General features: G+C 38.3%; 1 protein-coding gene across 1 annotated transcript; it reads left to right on the top strand.

Annotated features, from left to right (window-relative positions):
- Positions 1–699: 699 nt before the first annotated feature.
- On the top strand, positions 700–22,855 carry si:ch211-153b23.7. The gene is made up of 7 exons (XM_036569395.1): positions 700–1,196; positions 8,310–8,460; positions 11,844–11,987; positions 16,543–16,677; positions 18,999–19,229; positions 20,683–20,808; positions 22,131–22,855. Exons 1-7 carry the CDS (start codon positions 1,093–1,095, stop codon positions 22,347–22,349), a joined length of 1,110 nt encoding a protein of 369 aa, XP_036425288.1. The 5' UTR covers positions 700–1,092; the 3' UTR covers positions 22,350–22,855.
- The last annotated feature ends 1,768 nt before the right edge of the window (positions 22,856–24,623 follow it).

Raw genomic sequence — 24,623 nt, 5'->3', positions numbered from 1 at the left:
GAGTCAAAGTCCTGACTTGAATCCCATTGAGATGCTGTGGTGAGACCTTAAACGGTCAGTTCATGCTCAAAAACTCTCCAATGTAGCCAAAATAAAGCAATTCTACAACAAAGATTGGGCCAAATTTCTTCCACAGCGATTTAAAAGACACATCGCAAGTTATCTCAAACAACTGATTGTTACTGCCGTGGGTGGCACAAGCAGTTACTTTTTCACATGGCTGATATAGATTTTGAGTAAATATTTATTTCCAATAAATGGAATGATCATTTAAAAGCTGCATTTTGCGTTTACTCATGTTGTCTTTATCTTACATGAACATTTGTTGGATTTTCTGAAACATTTAAAAGCAACAAATTAGCAAAAATAGAAGAAATCGAGTGAGGGCCGAATACTTTTTCACAGCACTGTAAACCATCACCTTATGACCTCATTCCTCAACTCTTCTCTAATGGCTAGCTCTCTTTCCATGACCAAGTGACAAGGAGTGTAGATTCACCATGAAAGTTTTCCATTCTAGTGTTTGAAAATAGGCCAGGGGTTAAAACACAGTGACGTCCACCAGCTCGCATTCTGAGAGCGAGAGGCTTGTGGTTTTGCTGGAGAGATCAGGCTCTACAGACAGAAACCCCACAGAAAGCACGTGGTAGTGAGGAGGAAATTCCCCTGACGTTTAACGTCACACTTCCTTATTCTCTCGCTTTAATAACCATAACAACAAAACACTGTCAGTCACATCAACAGCATGAAACCCTCACTGTGGATTACAGATCAATAGAAACAAAGTCATTGCTAGAACACTGGCTTTTCCCACAGCAGCTTGTGGTAGATTACCTTGTTACATAACGCGGCAGTAAAGGCTGAGACCCTGAGCGCTGCCAAACGCTGCTTTTCACGCTACTTCCTATTTTGTGGTGTTTTGCATTAGAGCGTAAGAGGCTTATTTTTGGACTTCCTGCTTAGATATAGAGTGGATTTAAATTCTGCTTTTTGTTTATTTGTTTGACTCGCGTCTGGTGACATCGTTTGGATACTCGCTTGTGTGGACACAAGTTTTAATTGGCAGAATAAATCAGAGTAAGAGAGCGGACCATGGATGGGAGCTCGTTATCTTCTCTGTCAGAAGAGGAATCTTCAACCAAACAGCATTCTCTCCCTGAGGACGCAAATGGACAGAGGACTTCAATTGACTCGGGGTAAGTAGAGTTTTGCAGCTTTATGGCTTATGGTTTGCTCTGAAACCTTATTTAATGCACTTGTATAGTCTATATACTCTATGAGGTGTGATACAAATGCCAGGACGCTATTTTAAGATCTACAATATGCCAAATACAATGTACATTTAAGTTGATTAAACTCTTAAAACACTGGGTTACACCACATTATGCAAAATGTGCAATGTGACGTTTTACAACCATTACCGCCAGTGTGTTCAGATAGAAACCCAATGTCCTTTGGAGTGACCAGCACAAACACCAGAAAGTGTAAAGTTTCTATAAGTAATTAGTACAACTGTATTTAGAACATTTTACTGTATTAGTGGCAGTTGTTCTTGAGTTTATGCAATGACACATTAACCATAAAAATACCAGACTTATTACATATTAAGGCTTATTATTCAGTAACTACAGGAAGTCCAATGCAAAGTCGTTGATTTATTCCTAGGTTATAGAAATTTGTAATAAAACTTTGGGCCTAGGTGGTCCCTGGCTAATTTTCATTAATTAAATTATACACTAATTAATTAATTAAATTATACACTAGACTGAGTGTCCTCTGGAGTAACCAGCAAAAACATGTAAAGTGTAAAGGAATTATTAGCGTATTATGTATTATGTATTATGTAATCAGCGTAAATTTGAGAAAATGTCACTTTATTTTGTAATAGCTGTTTTGAATTGTCAAGGTTGACACAATGACATTTTTCATAATATAACATATGTATCTGTGGGCTCAATAAGATTTTAAAACACTGTCACACCACATTGTTCAGACTTTACAATGAAATATAGTGAAACTGTACTGCCAGTGCGTCTGTGTGAATGTGTTAGTAACAAAGACTTCAAAAATGACCCTGAGCTCTCGTCCTTTTGAATAATTACACCACACCTAGAGTCAATGTCCTCCAGAGTAACCAGCACAAACACCTACAGAAGTAAAGGAATTTTAAGTGGGAGCAGAAACCTTAGAATTGATGGCCTTTTTGACGGAGTTCTATCATCTTCTTTCTCCTCAGCAGCGCGGTGCTGTCTACCTAATAACTCTTCAAACTCCAAAGAGGGGAAGTGCAGTATAAAATATTGGGCGATAGATTATTTTGATAACCTCTCTTAGCTCTGAAGTTCATGAGTCAGAGTTACTTTATTCCACCCTACTTTCAGCCTGAATGACAGTAAATTTTTAGTCCGCAGTTTCAAAATGTGACACTTTGATGTCCAGAAGCATCCAAAAGACTGCAAACTTTCTGAACTGAGGGTCATATTTTAGCCCTTTACAAACTATTACATAAAAGGTCTGACTACTTGACAGGCTCAGTCTAGCCTTACCTGTATTTACTGAATTTATTATAGTGTTTATTGTCCATTTTCTCTTTTTTACCTCCTTATCTGCCTCTGTTTGTAGCTTGCTAATCACCCTATTGATCCCACTCAGTGGGGACAGCATTAGTCGGATAAGACAGGGACCGTATGTTAAGTGATTAGAATTCATTTGTTCTGTCTTTAGAGTACACTCTTTCAAAAGTTGGTTCTTCAAGGGTTCTTTAGCAAAAGACAATGGCTCTGTGTAGAACCATAAACATTTAAAGAACCACTTCATGCTCTTTGCATGGTGAAATGTTCTTCAGTTTGATGGAGAATGTGTTGTATATGGTTCGGCAAAGAACTTGTTGAAATGGTTCTATTTAGCACCAAAAAGTGTTCTTCTATAGTTACAAGATTGGTGCTAAATAGAACCATTTTTACAAAGGTTATATATAGAACCATACACAACACATTCTCCATCAATCTGAAGAACCATTTCACCATGCAAAAAAATATTTAAGCAAGCAATGATTCTTTGAGTGGGCATTCAATATGGAACCATTCTCTTTACAAAGAACCCTTGAAGAACCGTCTTTTTTAAGAGTGTGGAGGAGTTGTGATGATGAGCTTCTATCCCTTGCGATGAGGGTCTGCGGGCATCAGCACCCACCTAACTAAGAAATCCCCTCCGCTCTGTGTGTGTGTGTGTGTGTGTGTGTGTGTGTGTGTGTGTACATTTTCAGTCCTGACCTTCAAAAAGCAGAGACATACAGACACCTTACAATACAGGTCAAAATGGTCTATAATGTCGCAATCTATACATTTAAAAAATAAAATAAAATAGCTGACAGATTAGGGTTAGGCTTTGAAAATTCTTTAGAATATCCATTTGAATAATTACACCACAAATAGACTCAATGTCCTTTAATGTAACCAGCACAAACACCTAAAACTGTAAATTAATTGTATATGCAAGTAGTGCAAATGCATTTAGAAAGTGTTACTTTATTTTCAACTGTTTAAATTGTCAGTGTTTATGCGACAACATATCTGCTGTGAATATTCACAATAGAACATGTATATGTAAGTTGATTAACTTCCTAATTTGCAATGAAATACAATGAAACTTAACGCGGTTTCTACTTTATAACACCAGTGTGTTTAACATGACCCTTTTTTGGTTCCTGAGTTTGAGGTTATCATTAGGCTTAGACAAGTCTGTTTATTTTATAGACTTTTACATGTATATGTATATGTATATGTGTATGTGTATGTGTATATGCATACATAAATGTACCCATATATGTACTTACACATATATGTATGAATATGAATATGTACAGCACAGTGCATTCATTTATTTTTTCCAGTCAAAATTGCCATTAAGTACAAATTAATCATTTTTCATGAAGTATTTCTGAAGAGATTAGATATAATCTACTTACTTAAACTCAAAGGAAAATAAGTGCACAGCTAAAGAGAAAAGGGGACTTTTAACTACCATTTACAAATTTGCAAATTAGCCAAAGAAGCTGCTGCTGTTCTGAGAACAATGGACTGACCACCCCAGTGTCCAGACCTCAACATCACTAAATGTGTTTGGGATTATTTGGATTGTGAAAAGTAGACAATGCAACCAAACTTTTAAGAACTTCAGAAGAAAAATATCTCTGCAGAACTCTTTGAAATATTGAAATCAAGTTCCCCGAAGAGGACTGTAGTAGCTGTAATAAAGGCAGAGTGGACACACTAAACATTAAAAAACTGGTATTATATTTAGTTCATTCATTGATGAATGAATAACTTAATGGCCATTATGACTGGAAATTAAATAATTGTAGTGTGGGCTCTGACTTTGGCAAAGTATTGAAATTTTATTGCTCCAGCACACACACACACACACACACACACACACACACACAGACAATAAATAATAAATAATTTTATAAATACATTATAAAGATACAGCGATCTTTAGTGACTTCATGAAAAAAAGCAAGCTGCCACTGAGGTTCATATTTGGCTGATGTTTAAAGAGGTAAACCCTCATCATACAGATAAAGAATAAAGATAGTGATTTCATGTATGTGTTTCTGAGGGGGATGGGTGCATCTGTACTGCAGAAGTACTAAAACTATTTACTTCCATATTTAGTCAGAGCTGCAGTGAAATCATTCATTGTGACTTCAGTCATTGAGCTTTGCCAAAGTACAATATTTCCACACTGTCACCAGCAGCAGAGAGTCAAAAATGAATGAATGGCTCATTACGGTGAAAATTTTGCAGGCCAGAATTTATGATTAATGCATAACGTGCTTTTTTCGACATTTGTTAGCTGAGGAGCTGCTGTTCTATGATGACTGAGACCAAATATTCAACATATCAAAAGATGCTTTAAATTAGTCGTCCAGTTAACTCCGTGATCGGCCTCAGACGCTCACAGCCAAAGACAGAATGACAACAGCAGCACATGACTTTTTGTCTGTAGGCTGTTGAATGACAGCATCACTGAACTGGATATTAAACTTCTCATGATGTGTGTGTGTGTGTGAGAGAGAGAGAGAGAGAGCGAGCTGCAGGTTTACTTAGGTTAGAATACAGCTAACGTTGTAGTGATCCTTCACCTAAATACAGTCGTCAACATATTCATGAAGAAAATCACTTGGATTTTAACCAAATTTAATTCCCGATTTAGTCATGTTCAACTCTACCCATTATCTAGATATTCCTTTATCACAGGATGCTCCCCAAGCAGGGAGGTGTAGTTGGTATAGTGTAGTGAGTAACACCTCTGCCTTCTACGGTGTAGGCTGGGGTTCAGTCCCCCACCTGAGCAGCACCCTACCATTAAAAGTCCTTGGGCAAGACTCCTAACACTACCTTCACCTACCTGTGTAAAATGATCAGATTGTAAGTCACTCTGGATAAGAGCGTCTGATAAATGCCATAAATGTAAATGGAAGGTAAAGACTAGCCCATGCTTCCTTTTGAGACACGCGGAGGATCATCACATTTTTTCAAAACTAAAAGCAAAAGTTAGACAGCTCAACATGCTTGGAAGAGAACAGCAATTGCCAATTCTGTTATGTCAGCTAACATCACCATTCAGGAGCTCCAACTTAATGGGTGGTTCAGATTTCAAGGTTTCAGTAGATACACTGTTGATCTAGGCCAACTCATTACTGTACAACGAATAGTTTTGGTCCTTAAATCTGAGCTGCATTCAAAGCTGTGAATATACACACACATGACCGCTTCACAGCAACTGAACTCTGTATCACTGCACCACGGCACGAAAAACCCTGATGCTGTTAATGGAATAATCTTTGACACTCTTGCTGCTCATATGGACAACTGAGTGTACAGATGAGTAACAACTCATTTTTTGTTTAAACTGAGGGGCTGGCAACTTATTTTCTGAACTAGAAGTGGGCTGGTCAACTAGCTAACAGGCTACAAGACAGCTAACAGGCTAAATAACTCCATCATTAATATCACAGGCTTGAATTAAAGTACTTACTCACTTGAATGTCTTACATGCTTCATATGTTTGTGTTTCAGTCAGAACTCGCATGAAACCCAGACTGAATCCCAAACCGTACTCCCTAAATCGCTTGCTAGCTATGTAAGCTTAGAAATTCTAGCTTCTGCAGCCAAATAATGCTAATATTTGTCGAGTGCGGATGTGTCTGAATCCCAAATGACTATTTTTAGCTGTATTTTGGACTGCGGAGCTGCAGGAGCCTGTATTTAAATTTAAATTCCTACATTGTGCAATATGTAGGGAACAGGGAGCCATTTGGGAATGAGCCCCATTTATCATTTCTATTTATGATATGTTCATTACTATATGACAAAAAAATGACTGCAATATACAGTGATGGGAGACTGAAAGTTCTTCTCCTCGTTTAGCGGTTCATGGTTGCTTGACAAAGAACGATAGAACCACACTGTAAAGAACTACAGTTTTTGGCTAAATAAATGTTTATGTCAAATATTACTAATAATAACAAATTATTTTCTGAAAATTGTGTTTTTTATTATATCTTTTGTTGTCCATCGTTTTATAAAAACCACTCGAGGCCTTGTGTTACTGCGAGTTTATCACAGAGAGGCGGTACTAGGTGCCCCACATGGTGCCTAAGAAAACCTTTCCCCATAATAAAGTCACAGTAACTTCTCGTGGCTTATTGCTTTAGCCTAACTTAAACATTAGCTTACATTAGTAAATTAGCTAGCTAACACTCACTTGGAGAAAAGAGATAAGCAGCAGCTTTAGACCTAATATAAAAAGAGCTTTGACTATTATCTTTATTAGTACATAATTGGAGGGCTGTTATGTGAAAATCAGTAATAACTGCATTATTAGTTGTAACAATGCACAATAAACTCTTTGTCAAGGCCTTTTAGGCAAATCGTCATATAAAAGTAGTATTTCAAAATATTAACGCTGTTGGGACGAAACCTTTTGTCTCCAAAAAGGTCACTTTAAAGGAAAAGGAAAAAATGTGTTAAATTTGAATGGAAGAAGATATATTTCCAAGTAATTTCAGACCATTTCTATTGGTCCATTTAAAATGAAATTTTAGCACAGTCTAGATGGCAACATTTTATAACATATCATAAAGCCTTAACAAAGTGTTTATTGTGCAGAATTACATCTAATAGTGCAGTTATTAGTCATTTTCAGAACAGAATTTCAATTATGCACTAATATGTCATAATGAATAAAGCTTAAGTGTCTAAATCTGAGCAAAGAACAAAACCTCAATAAACCCCTAATATATGTCCTTTAAATGAAGTGCTACCACATGTATCTAACATTCATTAAACTGTCAGCTAGGTGCTTTTTTGGGTTTGAAGATGAGCTGTAATAAAAGTTTTTTTGGGGGAAAATCATTATGATTGCATTAAACTCAAAAACGCTGTAAAAGTACCATAGTTTACTGTAAAAAGAGTACTTGTAATTTGTTCCTTTCCATCTCTGGAAACTTGCTTGGGCAAAAACAAAAAGTCCAGGCTGTAATCTCTTTGTGAGGTGGTGGCCGAAGTGGTGCATGACAGACTGTTTAATCTCCGGGGACCACAGGGCGGAACCCAGTTCCTCTTTCTGTTTATTGTCCTCTGATTTTTGAACAACTTGGTACGACATCATCCTGCAGCAGCGCTCAGAGGAAGCTGTCAGTTCTTTCACTGTCTCTGCACACAGGACACAAATTGGAAAGCTTAGTCATACTGTATGTAAGAGAGTTCCAGAAATGACACAAGAGCATGAGAACTGTCCAGGGGTGAGAAATGACCTCATTAATGAAAAGAAAATGATTTACATCTGGAGAGTAATGGAGAACATGTTCTTCATCACCGTACTTGTATTACTTTTAGATTTTTCAAGCATTTGGAGTTTAGCTCTATATTGGGCTACTACTTGCTTCTGTTTTGGAGTTCAGCTTTTCTTTGTGCTCATTTCATGATGACATACATTCACACCTTAATTTGAGAAGATGTTAAAGGTTGCTTTCACTTGTGACATTTTATCCATCATAGTTTCTGTAGTTAAAGTGAAGTCAGGAAATGTGGTGCTTTTCCAAATGCCTGGTCAAGTTTTGCAAGTTTTACTTCTTCTAAGAAAGCTCAACCCTGAAAATGTTCCGTGAAAGGAGTGCTCTACAACAGAAGAGTGGATCCTTTTTTTCATAATAAAACCAGTGAAGTGGTTTTTCCTGGAATAACTATCATGAAGGCGAGGATAATTGTAATTGTAATCATGCATGTGTGCGTGTGTTGTAGACAGGTGGAGGATTTGGCCCAGGGTGAGAGGCTCCTGTCGGGGGAGGAGCAGCTGACCCTCATCACAGAGAGCATGTCTGTCACCTCTGCAGACGAGGAGAAGCTTCAGCTTCTCAACAAAAACACAGAGCTCCGAAGACTCAACAAGGAGGTCAGTGCAGGCTTCACTCAGCTCCTACCACCTAAATATTTCACTTCCCACTATACACACACCAACCGGTCACTTCACTGTGTACTCCTACCTCGTTTCTACACCCTTTGTCCATTTTGTCAGCTTCACTTACCGTATAGGAGCACTTTGTAGTTGTATTATTACAGACTGTAGCCTCCTTTCACCCTGGTTTTCAAAGATCAGGACCCCCACAAAGCAGGTATATTTGGGTGGTGTGTCATTCTCAGCACTGCAGTAACACCGACGTAACGGTGGCATGTTAGTGTGTTTTGGTACGAGTGGATCAGACACAGCAGCACTGCTGGAGTTTTTAAACCATCCACAACTACCTTCTTTGTCCACCTTGTAGATGTAAAGTCAGAGACGATAGCTCATCTGCTGCTGCACAGTTTGTGTTGGTCATCTTCTAGTCCTTCATCAGTGGTCACAGGACGCTGCCCAGAGGACGCTGTTGTCTGGATATTTTTGGTTGGTGGACTATTCTCAGTCCAGCAGCGACACTGAGGTGTTTAAAAACTCCAGCAGCACTGCTGTGTCTGATCCCCCACCCAAATAATGCCCTCTTCATGGTTCCTGCATATATTTTTACACATATAGACAGATAGATTTGAAACAGTGTGTGTGTATATATATATATATATATATATATATATATATATATATATATATATGTATATATATATATATATAGTGTGTGTGTGTGTGTGTGTGTGTATTATGCTTGTTAAAGAAATATTATTTGGCTGAAGGAATCGTTAACAACATTATTCGTGATAACACACTCCCTCTCATGTTCTATTGCTTTAATATATAATATATATTTAGAAATAAAATGATGTCTTTTTCTGTTGAAAAAGTAAGTACATCCCTGGCTTTAGTATCTGGTACTGTCCCTTTTGACAAAAACAGCTTCATGTAGGTGTTTCCTATAACTATCTATCAGTTTCAGACATCTACTGGGAGACATTTTTGCCCACTCCTTTATGCGGAATTATTTGGGGTTTCACTAGGTCCTTCCACAGTTTCCTTTCAGCCCTCCCTTAGTATTTACTTGTATGTTTGGTATCATTATCCTGTTGGAAGGTCTACTTCTTCAGCTTTAACTTTTTTGGAAGATGGCCTTACAATACTCCTCAAGCTCTCACTGGTATAAATGAGAATTCATAGTCAATTTTATGATTGTAAGTTAGCCAGAGGCAAAGCAGACTCTAACCATAACATTTCCTGCAAATTTACAGTTGGCGCACTCTCAGAAATAAAGGTACTAAACTGTCACTGGGGCAGTTCCCCTCTTGTCACTGGGGTGGGACCCTCAAGGGTTCATCTCAGTACCTTTAGTCAGGGAACATAACTGAACCATAATCCACTGAATGATATGTTCTAAGCTGTACTGACTCCACACACCCCGTCTCGTCTCCAGGCTTTTATTTTACTGTTCTGTTTTAAAACCTGGAAAAACTTATTTAAGGTTCACAATCAGACCTTAAAACCACTGTTGTACCTTTGAGGGAACATTTACACTGTTTGTACCTTGATAAACGAAAAATGTACCTGAACAGAACCTTTATTTCTAACAGTGTATGACGTTCTTCTAATAAGTCTCGTAAGTATTTGGTTTTTGCCAAACATGGCTTTTGGTATTGTTGCCGAACAACTCTTTCTTACTGCCTGTAGTACACTGTTCCAGGAAGTCCTGGTCCTTGCCTAGATAATTATTAGCAAATGTTAGTGTTGCCCTGAAGTTCTTTTTCAACAGCAAAGGCTTCCTCCGCGCAAACCTCCCACATAGATCCAATTTGTGCAGTTTTTTTCTAATGGTAGATACATAGACCGACATTCACAGAGGCAAGAGCTCCCTGTAGATCATGTGATAAAATTTTAGAGTTCTTAAAGATTTCTTTTTTAACATTTTACCATTTGCCCTTAAATTTGTCCTGGACATGTTGGCAGTGGTTTCAAATCTTCTCTAGATGGTCTTCCAGACAGTGTCTGTATTGATTTCTGATATTTTACAAACATTTCTCAAACCTCTTCCCAGACTTATAGGCATCTACAACCTTCTCAGAGAGCTCTTTTGATCTAGGCATAATGATACCCCAAACTACAATAACGATGAACAAATCCAACTCGATATCTGAGGCTTAAATAAGACATAGTCCTCCAAGATATTATCTAATGGTGTTCTAATCATTAGCACCTAATTTGGTGCCCCTGAATTCAATTTGACACATTTGAATACATGATATATACATAGGGGTGTACTTACTTTTTCCACATAAGGGCATTGTGTTTCTGTATATTTGATGTAAAAGGGAATCGTTTAGGTGTCATAAGTTTTGATCTACAAACATTGTTCAAATGAAGATTAGATATCTGTGTGTCTTAATTAGCTGAAAAAGTCTAAACTTCTCATGTGGTGTGTTTCCTAAAGGACAGTCCATGTGTTCAAATTGGTACAGAAAAATAGAAGTGTAAAAAATAAGTGTTTTTTTTGCGGGGTGTGGAGATTTGCTTTCAGTTTTTCAAATCTGCAGGGATATTTTTCCATATCCCCAAAGTTCAGTCTCAAGTTGGTTGCATTTTTTGTTTACAGCCCAAGTAAGTCCAAACTCAGTCAATGAGATTGAGATCTGGACTTGGGATGGTCAGTCTATTGTTCTGAAAAAACCTCCTTTGTTTGATTTGCAAATTTTCTTCTATTTTTGTCTATTTTCTTGGCATTTTTTTCAGACCTGTAGCGTTATCTTCTTACTGTAATGATGTAAAGATGGACAGAAACACCTTTTAAATAGTGATTGCTCTCTTGATAAAATGAGTTATTTCCAACTCCTACAATGCCATAAATTTGTTAATGAATGAAGTGCACCAATATTAATTATTTTAATCATTTGACAGTCATTGTAAAGTATCTAAAACTACATATGTTGTACATTTTGCAAAACAGAAGTCAACATTTGCTATGCAATGTGAAGAAAGGGTCACAAATTGGATCCTGGGAACTTGTAGACTAAAAAGTGCCAAAAGGACAGCTTCTCTTAATTCAGATGTTAAAAGCATCGTCTGCAAACTAATGCGAAATGCTGAAACGCTGAGTATGTGCAGCGATGAATCCCCCATGTGCCTCCAAAGGCTACCAAGGGCTTTCGGCTGTGATAAAATTAGCCTTTTTTGATGTACTGTCTCCTGCCTCCCATCCTGCTTTCACTTTATGACACCAGGATGAATACAAGAAGCCTGAGGAGCTGTGGAAAAGGCTTTGGGTGTGGGGGGGTATGAATGAGATTGCTGCACTCACTCCCCTGGATCCAGCGTCTCACTGCAGTGTGTCTGTGTGTGTTTTTATGTGTCTGTGCGTGTCACAGCTGATGAAACTAAATGAGGACTGGGACCACATCTACCGCAGCACCAGCGCGGGCCTACAGCAGCGCGTGGCTGCTCTGGAGCAGGAAAGCACAGCCCTCAAGCAACTAAACAACAGACTCCTGCTCAAAGTGGAGCATGAACAGGTACTGCAGCACACACCGTAGTGTCCACTGTGTGGCGGTTCTCAGCCCTGGTGGCTATTTCACAAATCAGGATTTATTAGTAAGCTGGTTGTCTTAGGCCAAAAGTAAAGGCTGTCCAGTAGCAGGTAGCCAGGCATTCTGTTCAGGTCATAAATGTAAAAGAAACCTCTGTGATAATGTTCATTTCTGCTAGTGCTCTTATGGGATTCCAGCAGCTTGTTAGCACTCAGCTTGTAGCAGTTTTACAGTGACTCGTTCAGTAAAGAGTCCTGGCATAGAGCTGTTCCTGTTCCATTTCTGGAAACTGACAAAAATGCATTGTACTCTGTGATTTATCAAGAACTTCCAGAAGACCTACAGAGAAGTTAATTCTCACAAGTTTGGGCCCACCCACTGAAAATCAAAACATTCCACTGTCACTTCCTAATTATGTTAGTGGCTAATCTGACACATTAGGCCATCAGTGCAGCTCCTGACGTCCCAAACAATGGTTGAGCTATACAGACAAGTTGAACATCGCTGGTCAAATGACAAATGACATTTTGTTGATTTTCTAAGTGGAAATAACACATTACAAGGCAATTTTCTTCCAATTTATGCACAATGATATTTTAAATACAGCAAATAAACAATAATTGTGTATTAAAATGTGCAGAATTGTAGAAGATTAATTGTTGTTGTTTTAATTTAGTTTTAATCGTAGAAGATAAATTGTTGTGTATTCATTTATTTTCACTTAGATAATCAACAAAACTGTAATTTGTCTGGGGCGCCTAATCTTTTGCATACCACTGACTCTAACTAGCTAGCACAGAGAAAATATACCCTCATAAGATAATTTACCATCAAGCATTTCAAGAAATGGACCCTTTTGTTTCCAGCCAATCAACAATAAAATAAGAGTATTACTACAACACTTACATTTAAATACGACAAAAATGAAGATCCTATTAAATGAAAATGAACTAAAAATTACAAACATGTATTTTCACAGAAATTGTCAGGCCTTGTACTGACCCTACTGAAATGTACTGACCCTACTGATGTAAACAAACATTTAAAGGAATATTTCAGTGGGTTTTTTTCAGCCTGTTCAGTGTAGCATATGATCAATCATGTGTGGTGCATAAAAAGGAAGAGAACACCCTTTGAATCAAAACACACTTATAATAGAAACAACTGAGAAGATCTTTCATTAACTGCCCATTGGCTTCTTTTATAAGGAAGCTTCAATTCAACGATTTTCTGTTCTTCTACTGAATACAGGGAAATATAGCTAAATGATTGTCTATTGTAATACCTACAACAGCATAAACACTGAATCAGCCGAAATTAGGTCATAAAAACACTGGATTTAAAGACACTTTGGACTTTACAAAAGGCAACAGCTCCATCTGTAACTGATGTTTTAACTTCAATTACACCAGGTTATTTTCTGCCTCATCACACCATACTACCAGCCTTTAAAAAGGAACATTTTAACATGTTTTTCCTTTCAGTTGTGTTAATTTTAACACAATAAAGCAATTCCAGCTGGCAGAAGACGCAGGGCACCCCTGGCCTCCACTCAGACTTTGCCTGTGCCCACTGCCCTGCATATTGTTGTGTTTTCCCTGCTCTAACACAGCTGGCCTAAGTAATCAGCTAATTAACAAAGCCTTCCTGAGCTGAAGTGGCTGTGTTTAAGCAGGGAAAACACTAAAGCCTGCGGGACAGTGGGACAGTGGGACTCCAGAACCAGGCCTGGGAAACACCAGTCTGGTACAATAGTGTACTGATTAGAGGCTGTATAGAGGCTTTTTACTGAATTGGCTCAAAATCGAATTGAAAACTCATTTCAAATTTGTAATTAACTTAAATTTTAGATTTAAATCGTTTTGCTATACGTAAAATATGTTTGTCATAAAAACACATGACTGAACAAGCCTTTTTGTGACAATCACAACAGCTGTTCTCAAAGTTGTCATAAATTGTCACGACTGAAACAATCACTACCGAAGCGTTTGGTAAGGTTTCGGTAGTGACTGTTTTTTGACAACTTTGAGAACAACTCAAAAATGCTAGTCAGTACATGGCACAGCAAACACAGCTGTGAACAGTTGTACACACATAAAATCATAATAATTTTCACTAAAACTGTGTTTCGGTAGTGACAGTTCTCAAGGTTCCACACTGATTTGCAGACTTTGGGACACATTTACTACAAAACAAGGCGATCTTACTGCTCACCATGCAGCCATGAAGTTTTTTCCATTTAAAAATTAAGTTCATGGTAAATCTAAACATTTCAATTTCACTTTAAAAGACATCAAAAAGATCTTTTAAAAAATGTAAGTATTATTTTCACAAGTTTAAATTTAGGGGCTAGGGTTTGGGACAAACACCTCCCAATAGAAAAGACCCTATAGAGAATGTTTGTTTAGATTTAGCTTATTACTGTCTCAGTTAATGCCTTGGGTTTAATAAGATCAACTATCTAAGGTCTGATTACTGAATAGTGTTCATTTATTTATTTTATTATATTTTTTTGACTATAGGACTGCAGTCTTATTCAGTAGAATGGTCCATGTATAAAATGGTTTGTGGTTATGAGGCTGTGTTCTGATGTTTCAGGCCTTTTTTTGACATGCGGCCATACTTTAGCTAGCTTGTCCACGCTCGATCGCTATGTAAATAGGACCACATGGTCACTGGTTGGCTGCCTTTGCATACTCGTTTAGAGGGCAGCTAAAGTGATTTGTTTTGTTTCACAAGTTGTTGACCCAGTGCTCAGGCTTATTAAATTTACTTGGGTGATAAAACGTGAATTATTATAAAGGTTCTGGCCAAGTATTATGGGTCTTGGCAGAGCGACAGGGATTGTGATGTGCAATCAGTAGATCGAGGGTATTTCAGTTGCTCCAACAGTTGAAGTGTCTGCAGGTATTTGTTCCAGCCATTCACAGCAGCACTTGATTTCAGTAATTAGGTATCCTGCTTTGTTACAGAAGAGAGCCATTAGTGAAATCAGGCGTTGTGCAGGGCCTGAACACTGAGCTCCCTTCAGTACATGTTGCGCGATTTGGTTGGCTGCCTTTGTGACTTGTTTTTTATGTAATGGAATGGAAAGCATCAGCTACTCGGAAGAGCTCCAGTGCCCAGGCTTCTGCAAGCCACCTCTACACTCACCGTCCACTTTATTAGATTCATCCACCTTGTACTTCCACTCACTGCCTGTTTCATAAGGTCCATTTACCTTACAAGTTCACTACATAGGTGTACAATTACACACTGTAACCCAGCATCGATCATGTTCAGTTTGTTAGACATCCTCAACGACATTCATCATGAGTCAGTACTGACCACAGGACCACAGCTGACCAGATACTATTTGAGTGGTGGACCATTCTTAACACAGCAGTCACACTGTGAAATGCAGATTTCTAAAAACCTTCTAAAATAAAAAAAGCACCTCTGCTCCAATGTTCTTTCCTGTTGGCGTCCCTACACTCTCAGAAATAAAGGTGCTAATCAGTCACTGGGGCAGTTCCCCTCTTGTCACTGGGGTGGAACCCTCAAGGGTTCATCTCTGTCCCTTTAGTCAGGGAACATAACTGAACCATAATCCACTGAAATGATATGTTCTAAGCTGTACTGACTCCACACACCCCGTCTCGTCTCCAGGCTTTTATTTTACTGTTCTGTTTTAAAACATTCGGTTATGAAAAGGTACAAATACGAACTTTTCACCTGGAAAAACGTATTTAAGGTTCACAATCAGACCTTAAAACCACTGTTGGAGCTTTGAGGGAACATTTACACTGTTTGTACCTTGATGAACAAAAAAGGCACCTGCACAGAACCTTTATTTCTAACAGTGTAGGGGATTCTAGGAACATAATAGCGCTAATCTAACAAACATTGTTTCCCTCAAGTGATGCTTTTCTCAAGAAATTCCTTCCATTGGAAATCAAAACATGACTGGTCAACTCCAATATCAGTCCCTAATTATGTTGGTATGTTGGTATACGGTTAATCTGAAATGTTAGGCCTCCAGTTCAACTCCTGAAGGTCTAACCAATGGGTAAGCTTGCTTGGCTGTATCTACCTAAATACCATGGATGAAAAATATCAGATTGCGTAATTTTCCATTGGTCATTTCAAGATATTAACCCCTTTTTTTCCAAACAACAACATGGTTTAAATACAACAGACATGATGATCCTATTGAATAAAGAGGAACTAAAGATGATAGAAATCTTTAGGCCTCCTCTAAAGGCATAGAAGGCTCGGAGTCCCACTGATGACATGGTGGCAACATGCTAGTGTATGTGGTGCTGGTACATGTGTATAGTCCACAGACCATAAATATCCAGGCAAAACCACTCCTGTGCTTAGAAATTGACCACTGATGAAGAGCTAGTGGAACACAAACTGTGCATTAGCAGATGAGCTACAGTCTCTAACTGTACTCCAGAAAGATGGACGTGTCTATAGGGAGTATAAAGTGCTATTTATTTGCCTGTATCCAGCTGTACTAATGGATGTGCTGCTTTCTGTTTGTGTGTTTGTGCAGAATAAAAGTGAGTATTATGAACACACCTTGATGCAGGAGCTAAAGAAGAATCAGCATCTTCAGGAGTACATCCGCCTCCTGGAGAGCCGCCTACACCGCACTGACACGCTGAAAGACTGGGCTTTGGGGACACAGGTAACAGGCATAGTTTGTTTATGTCCATATGTGAACTATGGATGGAACCAGTTTTAAACCCTACATAACAAACGTATTAGTTTAATAGTAGTAACTATTTATATTAGTCACTGAATAATAAGTCTTTAGATTATGACTATAATTCATACACATGTACACAACCCAATCATATTCATGCCATTTCTTATTTTAATCATTCTGAAAGCATGTATGACACTGATGATCAGTCATAATATTGCAAGGGTGGGGGGGCTAAAAATGAAACCCCATGTAGCATCATATTTGAGAACCTCTTCCCAGCAAGGAAATTAATGAAATGAGCTGTCTAGATACTTACAGGTCAGAATGTTTAAATGTTGATGTGTACCACTACCTAATGGCTATAGCAAACCAACAGAACAACCACAGTGTAATTCACATTAGCACTGCCCTTCTTTCAGTTACAATATGAACAAAACCTGACAAGATTGAAGTTCCAATCATTATTAGATGATTCTGTGAAACGGCAATTTGCAAAGTAAATGAATGAATGCTCCAAATGTCCCTGTTACCAACTCCAAAAGCACATCTGCAGCTGCTACATCACCACATTAAGCTTAGTGCTAATATAATACTGCAAACCCCATAGGAGTGCTAATAGAAATCATTATTGTTGTAGTATTGTAATTTGGATAAATACAGGCTTTATATGAAGCTAGTTAAGCATTTCTGCACTAAACATTGACTTACTCACACACAATGCATGCTGGGAACTGTAGTGCAGCTCATGGTGAAATGGGCTAATATTAATAGAAAATTTAAATAACAGGATTGTGCTACAGGCCTGACTTGTAAACAGGGTCCTAAAAAATATGTGAGGTTAGACAAGAAGTCTATCACATAATTCCTGCATAATTATTTTGGCTGTGGTAACATTTGGTAATATGTTACTTCATAGCAGACGTCATATGCTGTTGTGAGTTGTTATGGGTTTGATTTTGTTCAGTAATGTCATTTCATCGTCATGACATATCCCAAAATATTTGATGTCAGGATCACAGGGCTAGTTTCATTTAATAAAGTACAAGCACTTAAGTGAAATATTGATGGGTTTGTACTACTGAGAATTTTCAAATCATAATACTTTTACTTCTAATCAAGTATATTAGTGAGTAAAGGAATCTACTTTGTACTACTACTACTACTAATAATAATAATAATATTAATTAATAATAATAATAATAATAATAATAATAATAATAATAATAATAAAATGGTAAGGTTCCAAGTTCCTTTTTGGAACTTTACCATTTTATTTCAGACCAAAATGAATCCCAAAAGAAAAGAATAGAGGAATAGAGAATAGAAGAATAGAGCCTAACAATCTTCAGTTCCTATGCTGATAGATTCTGGATTTACAACCCCAATTCCCAAAAAGTTGTGACACTCTGTAAAATGCAAATAAATGTAAATAAAAACTGAATGCAATGATCTGCAAATCTCATACATCCCATATTTTATTCACAATAGAACATAGAACACGTATCAGATGTTAAAAGTGAGACATTTGACCATTTCATGAAAAACATTAACTAATTTTGAAATTGATGGCATTTATTTACATTTTACACTGCATCCCAACTTTTTGGAATTGGGGTTGTACTTAGAAGGTCCCCTACAGTTCTACAAGTTACTCACTACTTAGTTTTTGATCTGATACTTTTGTGCTTCTACTCAAGTTGTTTTTTGGCAGGGTCCTTTTACTTTTGCTGCAGTCATTATTTTACCCAAGTATCAATGCTTTTACTTTGGTATTGAGGGTACTCTACCCACCGCTGGTCATGACAGTGTATGTCACATGCTAATTTTTGCTAAGTGTACTGTAATTAGCCATCATGACATCAAACATTATGACACATTAACTGAAATGGTAATGTCACACTCACAGTACTGGACATAATCTGTCATGACAACTCATCACAGCATTTGACATCTGCCATGTAATGTTTATGGCATGATGATGTCAGTGTTATACAATGATGTTTAAACAGTAAACCAACAATTTAGCAGACTTTAACTATAACTACGAGCATACCCATGATAATTCAATAAAATTTCCTTTCTGTCACACCCCAAGCATGTACATTTGTGTCCTTAAGCTACGTACTGTAGTACCACACACTGATATGCTGCTGGTTTCAGCCAAAGTCAAATCTCAGCTATAGCATGTCATGATGTGTGACTCATCATTTTCCCTTTCTTTTTATTTCATCTTCTTTTTTTCTTATCTATTCCAATTATAATCATTATTTCCACACCTGTCCATTATCTTTCCATTCCAGAATACATCAGCAGTTATCACACCTCCAGAGACTCATCACCTGGAGCGAAGCTCTAAGCCCCCCACAGGCTTAGTGTCCACCCCGGGGCTCCCCACCTCCACAGCCCCACCTTCAGAGTCCCGCCAGAGGAACAGGTCCGGCCGAGAGGTCCCCGAAAACCACAGCGGCCAGACCAATGCCTTCAAAGAGGTGCAGGACCTAAAAGAGCAGCTGGAGGCCTTGAGGTGTCAGGTGAGTGAGTAGCATTAAGTCTGTGGGTCAAGCTGCTCAGGACATTTCACCCTGGGTCACGCTTCAGTGATAAGAAACAGATGGAATTGTGTCAAGGATAAGTGGCTGTTCTCTCATCTTAAAGCCATCCGTACCCTGCAAACACTCGGCTCGTGGCTGAGTGGACAGACAGCACCACCAAGTGGACATTTTGAGATGATCTGATTTGTACATCTAGAACCTACAGTACCATTCAAAAGTTTGGAAGCACTTGTCATATTAATATGTATTAATAATTTTTTCAATTATAACTTACATACTAGAGTATTATAAATTACACCCTGAAAGGTCTTTCTTTTGATATTTCAATTTTTTGTGAAGAACAAGAAGTTATTAGATAATAAAACAGGGATAATAATAGGAACAGCGTCATTGATTGGCAGCCAGTCTTTTTCATACTTTGTCCCTGTACTCATATCCATGGGTTCCTTTTTTATGAACTGCAATATTTACTATAATAACAACATATAATATTTCATACTTATGTTTCAGATGCAATGTTGTGCAAAAGAAACCACCTTTCATGTATTTTATTTCCAGGTAAAACAACCATTTAGTACAGGATGTTCATTTTTCAGGCGTTTCTGAGATTAGATGTTAGATTAGATTTAGATTAGATATACTTGCATAAGGAATGTGAAAGTCAAAGAAAATGAGTGAAAAAAAATCCTTTTTTTCCAAAACTGGACTGGAGAAAATGGGACTCATAACAACCACACGAGACCTATTAGACCACCAAAAGTGCCCCCATCAGATAAACAGCACTTAAAGATTTCATCTCTGAGACAAAAACAAGCTCCACTCTTACTTCAGATCTGAAAACATCCACAGGTGTTTCTGTCCATCCTTCCACTGTGAGAAGACGACTGAGCGCTGTGGGTCTGAAAGGATGTTCTGTCAAGAAGAACCTCACTGAGAAAAGAAATAGACAAAAAAGAAAAGCATTTGAAAACCAAACAAAGCTGCAGGATTGTCCACACCAGAGACCCCAAACCTCAACATTACTGAATGTGTTTGGGATTATTTGGATCGTGAGAAGCAAAAAAATGCAACCAACTTCGATCACTGAACTTTGGAGGTTTCCTGTGAAAAACTGAAAGTAGGTCTCCCAAAAAGAATGGAAGCTGTGATTAAGGCAAAGAGTGGACACAGTGAATACTGAAAATAAATGAAAACTGTAATCTGGCTGGGATCCAGATCAGTGTAGGTCAATAGAAGCTGTGGACTATACAGCGTCCACCTCAATGCTTTCAGAATTGCGTTGTGTCTTTTGTCTTCTCCTGGGCTCCCACACACTGTTCCAACTCCTCGTCATGATAAGGTGAATGATGTGTGTCAGAGTGAGAGCAGGACTTGTGTGAGGGCTCTACTAGCCTAAAAAATGAAACCATTGCCATTTCTTTCTTACTTCCAGACTAAAATCTATGAGGCTGACTACAAGACAGAACACAAGGACCATGAACGCATGCTCCAGGAGAACAAGAGGCTACGGCGGCGAGAGGGAGAGATGCGCCAGCAGATGGCGCTGTTGCAAGAGCAGGTGATTTAGAGATATTGACTCTTGGATAGTATCTGCTGCTGTAGTTGGAAAACTTTATCAGAAGCCCTACTGTGTAGATCCACCTTGCTTGTGTACAGTTGGACACTGTAGCCCATCAAGTTTATGTTGCATATCTTCTAGCCCTTCATTAGTGGACAGTTTGTGACCACAGAGTTGCTCCTGCTGGACATTTCTGGGTGATTGACTATTCTTAATCAGTGAAAATCCCAGCTACACTTCCCTGATACACTTGTACCACCACCACAAACACCACCTTGTCCCTGTTATGGCTCTGTTGAGAATTATCCATCACCCAAGTAATCACTGTGTGGTCAGAAACTGACCAGTGATGAATGGAGTAGAGGATGGCTGACAACAGAAGGGCTACATTATGTACCTGTGCACTTATGTAGTGTATATAGTGGACCTGTAAAGTAAGTGGACCTTATAAAGTGACCACTGACCTCGAATCACCAAAATTGTAACTTTACAGAAGGAGAAAACAGGTTTAACTTCAATGTAAGTTAATGTAATGAGATTTTCTTCCAGGTGATTTTGGACCATTTTTGTTGGCTAAATTGCCATGAAGGACAGCTGCTGTTTCAAATTATATAAAAAAATGAAAAATGACAAAAGTAGATAAACAAGGTTTCAATCTGACTGCAATGATATATAGTACTGTCCAAAATTTTAAGCTTTTGAGAAAATTAGTAAACATTTATTTGCTCAAAAACACAAATAATAATAAATCAAGTAACGTTAACACAATTAGTAGTGATTTTACATATGTCAGTGTTTTTGTTTAACCATTTAACCCAGTATTAATTGCAGTTATTATCCAATGCTTGGTTTGACTAATAAATGCTTCAATATTTTAATTATTATTAGAGATAAGCTTTTGTCTGACAGCAGCGATAGATAGATTGACAATTACCATCCACTTCTTTGCAATTTCCGTTACTGACCCCTTTATGGTCACTTCATCATATGTAACTTGATGAAAACTACTTGCCAATAATTGGGTTAATGTAATACATTTTACTTAATTGGAAATTATGTACATATTTAAATCATGTAAATTCCTTACATTACTTATTTTAGTGTAGCTACACTTTGTAGGTGTGCAGTTACTGACTGCAGCCCATATGTTGCTATGCACAGTTTGGCCAGTGGGTGGGAGTAGAAGGCAGGTAATGTGAAGTGGATGGTGGGTGTTTATTGCATAGAACCAAACAGTTTTCTAAGAGAAGAACATCAGCTTGCTCTTGAATTGTTAAGAATCCACTGGGTAGCTAACAGGGTCTTTGTTCAATGCCCCCCAGCTGAAGGTGTATGAAGATGACTTTCAGAAAGAGCGCTCAGATAAGCAGCTGCTGCAGAGGCTCCTCATGAAGAAAGCTCCAGGCGGGAAGGACCCCGTGCTGGTGCACCGCTGCAACAACGACCAGGAGAAACCCCACGGAGAGAGGAGGAGGGCACGAGACGAGCAGAGGGGAGCTTACGTGTGCCCCAAACACTGTGAACGTCATGGACAACTTTAGTAGCACGGAGACACATGCACACAAACACAGGAATATAATGCAATCTCAATAGAAGCTACATATTAAACATCTTACTGCCTTTATAATCATTCAGCTGTATTTATTTGACACTTTAGCTTATGTTTGTACATCTTTTTCTTGCACTTCTTTTTCTTTTTCTTGTACCATTTGCACCCAAACAGACACACACAGGCATTTTTGTTTGACAAAAAAAAGAAATGTAATTGAAACTGAATAAAAGCTATTTTTGTACACTATAAAATATATTTATTTGTGGTTTTAAATGTATTCTTTTTCTAGCTTTTGTCAAACATCCTTAAAAAAGGTGCTATAAAGGGTTCTTTCAGCGATGCCATAGAACAGTGGTTCTCAAACTGTGGTATGCGCATGCCCACGGGTTTGTCGAACGACTTTGGGTTACATCAAAAAATTCAGACATTGTTCTTCATTTAATTTCATTTACCCAGCCACACGCAGTTACACATTCACTTCCCCGATACAGCCAAACAAACAGCTTCCAGCCCTTACGAACTCAAGCTCTAATACTCCCCTATTACTCTCTTACACAGGTTGGGCTAGAGAGGAAAGTGTTTCACTCCAGACCCAGAGAATGTGTAGTGAGGAGAACAGCCACTCGGGAATGTCTTCTAGGTTTGTCAAATGCTAGAGGAGGTTCCCGAGTGAATAGGAAACAGACAAAAGAGAACATCTGCACTAGAACACCAGAACTGGACATCTGCAATGTGAAGTATGATTCGGTTAACTGATGAATCTAAATTTGTAATTGAGATTATTACTGAGATTACTTTGATTGTGAGCGCAACCAGCTTCTAAGACTGAACTTTGGAGGTGTGGAAAAACATCCCTGCAGATTTCTTTGATACACTGAAAGCAATTCAGAAAAGAACGGAAGCTGTAATAAAGGTAAAAAGTGTTCACACTGAATACTGAACAAAGATTCAAGCTGGATTAGTTTTCCAGAGGAGGTCCGGTGATGTGAATAGTGCGTGATTTGACTGGATGATTCAAAAGGGATAAACAATCTGTGTTATTTCCTCAAAATTATCCCAGATAGCCTGGATTGAAACATCATTGCGTGGATGTTTATGTCAGCATTATGCGTCAGGTGCCACACTTCCAAAAAGTAATAACACGTTGTGTGTCTTAGTGCCATATAGACTAGCATAAGGCTAGTAAAGCAGGTTCATTCAACTCACCAAACGCTGCCCAACAAGACAGAAAACGCATTTCCTTGCAAAAGGTACTTTAAAGATATTTAATTTTGATTTCAGTGTTCTTTTCATGAACTTGAGGATTAAAGAAATCTGTCAAATCAAGCTCCGTTTAGCTGTTAGCCCTGTCTTCAGGTCAAAAAAAGAGAAAAAAAAATAGAGTTGGTGTTTTCTATCACTTCATTTTGTTGTTACATTACTGTGATGTTGACACAAACTGGGCTACTATAACTGAGGGAGCTCTGAGTTTGACAAATTCTAGAAGGTAATTTACCTCAGAAATATTACTTAGCAGTGTGAAGGGTCAGCCTGTGCTGCCAGCTGCCAGCAGAGGGCGATGGCAGTGAGGCACTTTTACTCCAGGAGACTCAAATTCCCAGAAAACCAAGGGGTAATCAGCACCAACCAGGCGCACCTGTTGGTACCGGCATTTAAGGCTGTAGCAGACAGCTCATCCTGTCACACCTTTGTAGAGGGGTGACTGGTACGATACTTAGCCCAGGTGGGTATTTAGATAAAAGAGAAGACAATCAAAGAGGAGAAAACAAAGCACTGCTGTAGGTCAGTGGGCCGAGAAGAAAAGAGAAAAAGGAAAGAAGGAAAAAGAAAACATTGTTTTAATTTAAGACGAGGAGAAAAGAAAAAGAAGAGAAACAAAAAAAAGAGAAAGAGAAACGAAAAAGCTAAAATATGGTCGGCTCCCCATCTCTCCTTTGAGAGGTATTTTGGTTTGGTCATTTATTCGATTTTATTCCGTGGCAGGGCGCTGGGTTTTCAAGGCCAGTGTTGCTGGTTCAAATCCAGCTGAGAGTTACTCTCCTCCAGCAATACACAGCACACAACACACTCACTGTCCCCAAATCATTACTCATTACACCACATCACACTGTAAAACTACCATTAAAGTCAATAAGTCTGTTTCTTGTCATTTTTTAAGGCCTGTCCTCACGGGTTTTCCTCTCTGCGCGTGGGTCCACTCCCAGACCGTTCCATGACAAGCAGACTTTGCAGGTTTGTACTTGATTAAAATCAAAGATCCCAT

Source organism: Colossoma macropomum, unplaced genomic scaffold (assembly GCF_904425465.1).
Source record: "Colossoma macropomum unplaced genomic scaffold, Colossoma_macropomum, whole genome shotgun sequence".
NCBI lineage: Eukaryota > Metazoa > Chordata > Actinopteri > Characiformes > Serrasalmidae > Colossoma > Colossoma macropomum.
Note: the sequence above shows the minus strand (reverse complement) of the source record. Positions and strands in the feature narration are given on the sequence as shown.

Excerpts from the sequence above, each read along its gene's own strand:
- si:ch211-153b23.7 (XM_036569395.1), top strand. The coding sequence starts at position 1,093 with ATGGATGGGAGCTCGTTATCTTCTCTGTCAGAAGAGGAATCTTCAACC. Across the intron at positions 1,197-8,309 it reads AGGACTTCAATTGACTCGGG|ACAGGTGGAGGATTTGGCCC; the intron begins GTAAGTAGAGTT and ends CGTGTGTTGTAG. Across the intron at positions 11,988-16,542 it reads TCAAAGTGGAGCATGAACAG|AATAAAAGTGAGTATTATGA; the intron begins GTACTGCAGCAC and ends GTGTTTGTGCAG.